This window comes from Centruroides sculpturatus, unplaced genomic scaffold (genome assembly GCF_000671375.1).
Source record: "Centruroides sculpturatus isolate CEXI.00-Female unplaced genomic scaffold, Cexi_2.0 scaffold3631, whole genome shotgun sequence".
Lineage (NCBI taxonomy): Eukaryota > Metazoa > Arthropoda > Arachnida > Scorpiones > Buthidae > Centruroides > Centruroides sculpturatus.
Window position 1 is genome coordinate 1 of NW_019387717.1, and position 9,376 is coordinate 9,376.

The 9,376-nt window shown below is 30.1% G+C and overlaps 1 protein-coding gene across 1 annotated transcript; it reads right to left on the reverse strand.

The window, feature by feature from the left end:
- Positions 1 to 5,429: 5,429 nt before the first annotated feature.
- Positions 5,430 to 9,229, reverse strand: LOC111616599 (the record flags this gene model as incomplete). Its single annotated transcript, XM_023357993.1, has 3 exons — positions 5,430 to 5,616; positions 7,444 to 7,567; positions 9,110 to 9,229. Coding segments are annotated over 3 exons (431 nt in total), but the record flags the coding sequence as incomplete, so codon positions are not given.
- Positions 9,230 to 9,376: the final 147 nt, after the last annotated feature.

The window sequence follows — 9,376 nt, forward strand, 5'->3', positions numbered from 1 at the left end:
CGTTTATTTATATGTAATAATAAAAATACATATATATGCAGTCTTGCATTTTTATTAGTCATGTATTTTTCCATTTGTGGGTGTTAAAGAATCTGTCCAATGTCGATTGCTTTTCTCTTTTCTTCAGGATTTTTCGGAAGTGATTAATAGTATTGAAATTGTAGAGATCCGCAAACTCATTAACCTTATTTTGGTTTGAATGCCACTTTGGATGATCGTTGTTCTGACATCCTCCCACTACTCCAGAAACTCTTTAGTAGCAGATTGCGACATTGGTCCTCTTTCGTCTTTCTCTTTTTCAAAAAGAAAACACATCTCTCTGAGTTTCTTGGTATTCTTCATTTGAGAGTTCTTGGAGTTCTTCCGTCGTCAGATCAATTTCAGGATCAGGATGAGCTGTAAAATGGCCATACTGCCTAGCAACAGCAGACATCTTGCGCCCACTTTCTATCTTGGCTATTATCTCTTACTTGGTTTCTACGGTAAGCACAGTTCTTGCCATTCCTCTTTTTAAGCCCCATAATAATATCAGTTTCTTTTTTAAATAAAAAGTTCAGAAAAACAATTACAAAAATTTAGAGAACAGAAATCAGCTAGCCCACAAAAATTATTTAAATGCAAGGCCCGGATGAAATTCGAAATTTGGTAATAAAACGTTAACGAATATCCGGTGGAACAGTTAAACTTTCAACTTTCGTAAATAAACCCCGACGCAAAACTTAACAAGTGCCCGTCCGACAGTTTCGCGAAGACTATAAAATATTATTTGTCGGAAAGGTAAACAAAAAGCTGGAAATACAAAAGAGAGTTTCAACATTCGGAGGAATACTATCCGGTTGATATCGGGTTGAGCGTCGATGTTGACGTCTCCAGCGCTCCAAACGGTTTCGAATTGTTACCTGAAGACAAAGGAAAATCAGTCGGTATTCGTGATTTTCTGTGGCTTTTTTTTATCTTTGTTCAGTAAAGTGTTCGCTATCCGATTATAAAAATCTTTCGTAAAAGTGTTCGTTATCAGATTTGTTCGCTAACCGAACTGTTCGTTAACCGATCACCCACTGTATTTATTATTAAAATATGTTATCTAACTATCGCGCAGGGTCTGTGAGACCACCTGCGAGCTACGAAGAATTCGTTTTATTAATTTGTGAATCTTTCTTAGTACTTTGTGTTCGTATATAAATAGCTGCCGGTTTCACGCGCTTTCTGTGTTTAATAAGTTTTCAGAGATTGTATCGACTGAATATTGTCGTCATTAAGGCAAGTGAAGGTTTTGATGTATTTCTTCTCGTATGCATTTTTGAGAATGAATCGGTGTTCACTAAGTAGTAATAGCGTTGCGAGAGTGAAAGTAAAAAGGTTACGCTGTCAACCAGTGGCAAAAGTGTGAAGATGCGTAAATATCGAAAATATGACCGTTATTCAAATGTTCCTTTTACATTGACAGAAGACTATGGCGAAGAGAGGCCGCAGTGTACTTTGTATGTAAGTTTTGACACCAGAGTTAATGATATTAAGTATACCAGAAGCTATACCTACGAGAGAAAGAAATTATATCAACTTTAAAATTCTCAGAGCTGCGATACAGTACAAATATGTAAAAATTAGAAGTTTAAAACGAGCCCTGAAAAAATATGAGACAAACACTAAGATAGGATTGTTACAAAATAAAGAAGAAATATAATACAATCAGCAATATGAAGAGAACAAATATAAAAAATTAATTTAAAAATTTCAATACCCAACTAAAATAGAACTGACAAGTTGGAAAGAAGCTCTTATACTAAACAAAACAAAAATAAACCTACCAATAAACATCAAGGAAATACTATATAGAGGATTAGATTTCAACGGCCCCAATAAATGGGACGTCTTAAATATAATACCAAATCTAGACAAAATGTGTTCTGAATCAACCTGAAACAGAATCAACTATAATGAAGAGTCCTTGCCAACAACGACTGAATAGGAGGCCAGTTCCCCATAAAAGTCCTCCCGGAAGGCACTCTTTCCCGCGCGCGCGTATAAGCCGTTAGATACGGCTGGCTCTTCGGTCGCATAGCGATCAATAAATTCGTCTCTCGGAGAAAAAGCATTTCAGGCTATAATCTCCATATGAACCAAGGGTGTTGAATAAGAATAAGAATATAATGAAGAGTAAACTAAGTAATAAAATTAAATCATATATAACTAAAGAAAGAAACAAAACAATAATAAAAGAACCAAGCTATCTTCAATATAAGACCCAAATCCAAGAGCTGAATATCTTCCTATGAGATAACGCATTAGAAATTATAAAAGCTGACAAATCAAATCGACTCAACTAATAAAGGAATTTGATGGAAAATTTGCCATGTGTCTTTGGAATAAAACACAATACTAGTGTTTACTACGCCACAGATATTAAGTAAGTTGAAACGCCATTTCGAAAGCAATTATCTTAGCATGGTTATTAAATATCGCGACTACTTTACTACAACATTAAAAGAGTTAAATCAAGAAAAAAGTTACTTATTATAAGCAGGCATCAATGCCAAGCAATGTTTTGCTAGCATCTTTCAAGATGGCATAGAGAATCGCAAAATGTAAGAAGCCCATTCCATCACAAAAAAACTCATTCTACCGGCTGCTGTAGACATGATGAACATATCGGTGAATCTGCTGGAAAGCAGCTTTCAAAAGTGCCTTGGTCTAATGATACCATCAGTCGCAGAATACAGTATATAACGGAATACCTCAATGATCAGTTAATTGAAAAAAGAAAAGGAATTTTTGTTGTAGCTGGATGAGGCCACAGATAGTAATAATGACGCTCACTTCATTTGTTATGTGCGGTTTATAACACTGTAGAAAACCTTTCTTTTGTAAAAGTATCACTGCTGGTCTAAGGTTAGAGACTTGTTCGAGATCTTTAATACTTTTATATCTGAAAACAATTTGGAGTGGACAGAATGCTTTGATATCTGTACTGATGATGCTCTTTCTATGTCCGGTTGTTTTGGAGGATTATAAGCATTTCGAAGCAAAGAGTCTAATGCACTGTGGACTCGTTGCATCATTCAAGAGAAGCAATCGCATCAAAATATCTGAGTGCTACATTGAACCAGGCCTTAGAATATGTAGTCAATGTAGTAAACTTTATAAAAATTCAGCCGTTGAAGGAAAGATTTTTCAAATATATTGGATCCGAGTACACGTTTTTGTTGTACTACAGCACTTCGTGATGGCTCTCTCGTATTAATGTTTAGTTTCGTATGTTTGAACTGTGTCAGGAAATTTATACTTTTCGTAAAGAGGAAGACAGCATGTATGCGGAAAATTTATGAATGAAGAGTTTTTGATAAAACTAGCCTACGTATGTGATATTTTTGAAAAGCTGAATGCTCTGAATGCCGTACAAGGAGTCAACATGCAGTTTCTCATCTTCATTTATTTTTCTTTACCACATTTTTAATTTTTTATAAAAGCTGAAATTTTCTCAATCGACTTTAAAAAGTGCATGTTGATTTAGAAAATTTTAGCTTTCATAAAAAAATTAAAACTCTGCTAAATAAAAATAAATGAAGATGGAGGAAAAGAAAGTTTTTTCTTGTAGCAGCAGTTTTCATCTCCAGTAGATTTAATTTCTTTCGAGGTATGAAATGCATTTTTGAAGAACATTTATCACGGCTTATCACTTAGTTTGAGAAATATTTTCAAATTGATAATATCGATAAATTTTCATAGATTCAAGATTCATTTGATGCCAGTGCTCCATTTGAATTTACTGCTGCAAAAGAAAAATTTTTATTGAGATGTTTTGCAACAATACGTTGTAAACAAAATTTAGCAGCATGGAATTAAGTGAATGTCGGATAATAAATATGGTTACCATATTTATTGAATTAAAATTTTCTGAGTTGAAAAGCTCCGAAAATTTAATTCCAATTGCGAATTCTTATTTGTGGTCTTCGGCTGTCGCTGTGTTAAAAACTAAGTGTCGCACGAAAATTAATGTCGAGAAAGAAATGAGGGTAGCTGTGTTCAGTGTCATTTGAAGATTTCAGAAACTGTACTGTGATCAACACGTGATCCATCCCACTAAATATAATTAATTGAATTTCAAGCGTTATACAAAAAATAAAAGTACAATTTTTTCGTGCTTAATAATTTTCGCATATTTTAGTGAAGAAATTTCTTTACACAAAAAAAAACAGAAAATCTTGTGTTATTATTACTTTTAAGTTTTTCTCCTGACATAAGGCAATGCCAAGATTCTAAAGACTGTATAATCTATTAATGTCTTCTCATTTATTTATTACAGAATATTAGTCAAAAGCATAGGTAAATTTATGGTCTCTTATTCTTCTGAATAAAATATTTAAATTTTTTTAAAATTCAGAATTAACTTATTTCCGTGAAGTATATATAAATATTTAACAAAGGTAATTTTTGCTGTATTTATACATCTGTATATTTACTGTTGGTTTATGTATAAACTAACGTAGCTGCACACATCTGTCTTTTAACGGAAAATCCGTTAGATTTGTTTTTCCTATAATTTATCTTTACGAAATACATATAGAACGAATTACAGCATGATTTATAAAGCAAAAATCGTACTTTCAGCATGCAAATAGCATTAGTACTTCATTTTTTAATAAAACACAATATATAAACAGTTGTAGAAAGTTATTAAGAGCGAGGTTTAAGAGTACATTTCTTATTAATTTTCAAGAAAATTTTCTTTAATTCATTCATAGTTTTCAATGAGATGTTACATATCTTTGCATCGCCATTTATATCACCAATCAGTATGCCTTTAAATCAACAATCGCATTAAACTATCAATAGCAACTTCCCTCTATGTTTGGACCTATCAATAAATAAAACTTGATTTTTAACTCAGACAAACATAATTTAGACAGCCTCCATCTAGACATAAATTTTTAAGTTTTTTAGAATTGTAATTTAAATTAAAATGTAAGAATGTAATAAAGAACGAAACTTGAAGAACTTTAAAATTTAATTAGCATTTACAGTGCGGTGTGAACTCTTTTTTTCAGGAGGGGACTCGACTTATTAATATATACATATTAATAAAAATGCTTTAACATTTTATGTATTTTTATATATAAAATAATAACAGATAAACAAAAAGAAAATATATAATCTATATCAACGTCACAGCAGAATCCAATTTTGCATTTTCTCACGTCAAGCGTTATTTGTAGCACGTGTTTCATATTTCTGTTAGAAGTGAGTGTCCGAAAGCTAACAACGCTTACGCTTAAGGAAAAATACGAAATTGTGTAGTCAATTTTTTATTACTGTAGTGAGTCAATGTAAACCTTATCTGTTGACGAAGCCTTATATTTTATTTTGTAAGAAAAATCAAACTGTTTAATAATGTATTCCTTACAGTTCTTAAATTAAAGTTATCAACATACCTCCGTATCCCGAAATGCACGCAACACATATCCAAGCTATTATGGCTGTCCACGCAAATGGAGTAAGAATCTGATGAGCAGCTATTACTGATTCATTTGGAGAAGGATCAAGTCTGTAATTGTGCAAACCGAAGAAAGCCAATCCTATCAAACAAGTTGTCGTAATCCAACACGAAATGAGAGTCCTCTGTAATGATATTAAAAATATACGTTCAGTTATCGAATTTAAAATTGTTTATATTTTCAATTTAATGGTATACGTAAAATTATCATTTAATTACATTTTCATCTTTATTATTTGTTTATATATATATAGGCTATATATATATAAGTTGCTGCTTAAAAGTTAACGACGATTATAAAAGTCAATAAATTTTTGAGATATAATTTGATTTTAAAAATGTTATTTTAGCCATTCATGCCCTATATTGCCATAATATTGTTCTATTGATAAAGGTTGAACATATAACATACTGACATAAAAATGTATTTATACAGTATCGTCATCAGAATTACTCAATGTAATTAGAAAGTATGAAACAGGCATGGAAATGATAAATAATTTGTTAATTTTGTAATTGGCTATTCTAATTTCCTGTAGATATGCCACAACGGTTGACACAAAATACAATTCTTCCTTCATGTAATATCTTTCATTTAAATCGAAATGCATGCGTTAAATTCTCTGTCAATCGTTGTGACAAAACTAGTGAAAATTGCATAAAACAGCCAATCAGAGAAATCATAATCATTTCTAACAGATAAGAAACTAAAAACAACAACATAAGAAAAATAATTTGATTTGAATGCTAGAATCAAAATATTGATATCAGTAAAATATATCTGAAACATCATTTCATATCTGGTTATTATTATAATTGTGTTGTATAAACTATTTTCGTATCTGATATTTATTATGTGTAGCATACATTACACTCCTCAATAATTACAATGAAATATAAAACACACGTGTAAAATTATTGTTCATGAAGTACTACAAATAATTTTTAAGTCACGACGATTTGAAATAAAAGTTTCGTGTTAAAGGTTGACATACTTCTATTAAGTTTTAAAGTATATTAGTTTTATTTTCGAAACGTGAAAATAAACCTAAAAAATAAATATTAATGATTTAAATGACGTTGATACGTCACAGTCCATAAGTAAATTAGAGACTGAAATATGATTACTTACATGGTAAATAATCATAGAAAGCAGGAACAAAGTATACATTAGAACACGTGTCAAGTGAGGTTAATAAAGTAGTCTACACATTGATTATTTTATATATTTCTGTATTTAAATGTTATTTGCTTTAAATTTATTGTGTGCATTCCTATATGTAACGACTGATTATGATACAAGCGAAATGAAATACTGTAGTTCTTTTGAGTAAAATAACTAGAAACAATTATATATAAATATAGATTCCTTGTATAAATATGAAATTAAAATATGCCAAATTCAAACATTAGAAAGCACAATGTCTGTGAAATACAGAGTGTAATTACAGTACTGTCACTACGTGCCAAATAATTTTTACGTTACAGTGTTCAGTTCCTCGGATAATCGATGTTTTGAAAACCTTATAGTAGTATTCGAACACTAAAATTTCTTGTACTGTTACTTGTCATAATATCGCATAATACTACAGTCAGTATTGCTGAGCATTCCTTGTAAAAGATTAAGTAATTTTTTTTATGTAAATCTGGTAAATACATAATTTCAATTTATAATGGACGTTCTTACTGGAAAATCTTACGTTATTCCATGTGATATTAATTGTATTTTATTGATGGTGTCGAATTTGATTTTTGTTCTAATGAGATTCTTGTGTGTTAGTGAGAATAAGACATCCAAATGCGTTAACTCTCTTATTAGATTGTAATTAATTTTGTTGTATCCAAATTCTAAATATGTTAAACACTTGTTTCATACGAGTACAATTTTTATTTGAAATATTTAGATTTAAAATGAATGCTTGAAAATATATCAAACCATATTTACAACATACCTTTCCGAATTTCAATTGTTTTTTTTCCGATAAAACGTGTCCAATTAATAAGCCCAAGCAATAAGAACTTAGGTGTGATAAGTAAGGTTTGATGTATATACTATCCAGCAACTTCTCAAGATTTCTGTAATAAATTTAGACAATACAATAATATTTTTAATGTGATAACTATTTTGTAACCAATTAAAAAACAAACAAAGTAATATAAAACTATATATAAATATTTTAACTTAATATATGTATAATAGAAATCAGCATCATTACGATGAATACTGGAAAACGTTACTTTGAAATTTTTTAAAATATTTAACATTTGATAAAAAAAATATTTAGGCTATCATTTTTATAAAATTTCCACTGTCTTTCCTAAATTTCGTTAAGTGTAGAAATTTTATTTATTATTATTTTTATATTATATACATATGTAGAATATACCCTGTGTATATTAATATACACAGCGTGAATGTTTGTCTGTTTGCTACAGATAATCTCAGAACTTACTGAACTGAGTTTTTAAATTCTTTCAGTATTGGGTAACTTCTTTCTTCCAAACGAACATAGGGAATACAGTATTTTCACATTAGAAAAGGAAAATGCACAAGAGATATTTTTTCGTGGTTTTTTTCCCTTCACTGTCAATACTTTTCACCACCTTCTGAGCTTTTTTAAACTTATTACTTTACCCATTCTATTTCGACACGTTCACTTCAGTTAATTCTGTATATGCTTTACTTATTTTGTCCTGGTAGTTTGTTTCNTTTTTATAAAATTTCCACTGTCTTTCCTAAATTTCGTTAAGTGTAGAAATTTTATTTATTATTATTTTTATATTATATACACATGTAGAATATACCCTGTGTATATTAATATACACAGCGTGAATGTTTGTCTGTTTGCTACAGATAATCTCAGAACTTACTGAACTGAGTTTTTAAATTCTTTCAGTATTGGGTAACTTCTTTCTTCCAAACGAACATAGGGAATACAGTATTTTCACATTAGAAAAGGAAAATGCACAAGAGATATTTTTTCGTGGTTTTTTTCCCTTCACTGTCAATACTTTTCACCACCTTCTGAGCTTTTTTAAACTTATTACTTTACCCATTCTATTTCGACACGTTCACTTCAGTTAATTCTGTATATGCTTTACTTATTTTGTCCTGGTAGTTTGTTTCTTATAATAATACTCTTGTGGTATCAGATATATCTATAAGAAGCGAATTTACTTTCCTTACATGAAACTAAACTAGTGTACGTAGGCCTGTAGTATTTGTGTGTTCAACGTTAGTCATCTCTGTACAATTACTTAAAAATCACAATTAGTGTTCTCTTATGAGATATCCACATACGTAAGTTAAGTTCTTTGAATTACTTTTTGAGTATATTCGTGTATAGTGAGCCGTATCAATGAAAAAATACCTAAAAACGTCAAAATTGTTACGAAATACATCCGTGTCAAGAACCTTTCATTCCTTCCCGCTGATTTTATTTCTTACAAATTATCTAAATCTTTGATTGATTTGCGCCAAATCTTTTATAGTTTTTCTTTGCCTTTTGCCGAAAACGGGGTGGCAGAGCCTAATTTTTAACAATGACAAAACTGTCTATGAGTTCTAGGACATTATTTGCTAGTATTTAATAAAAATATTTAACACGTGAAACATACTCTAAATTTAATGATACACCAATGATCACGAAACATTTCTTAATTAATGATTCAGAAACGTATGATACGATTCCTGCTATTGTCAATATGTACAATAATAGAGTTCCAATTCTTGGCCATCTGCAATAAAAACAATTTCAGTTTAAATGTATTAAAATATCATATTTAAAAATTCAAATATAAGTTGTAAATTTTCTCATTTACAACTCATGTTAGTAAGTTTAAACAACCAAAATATATTCTTAATTTTTTATCTAAATTCTATAA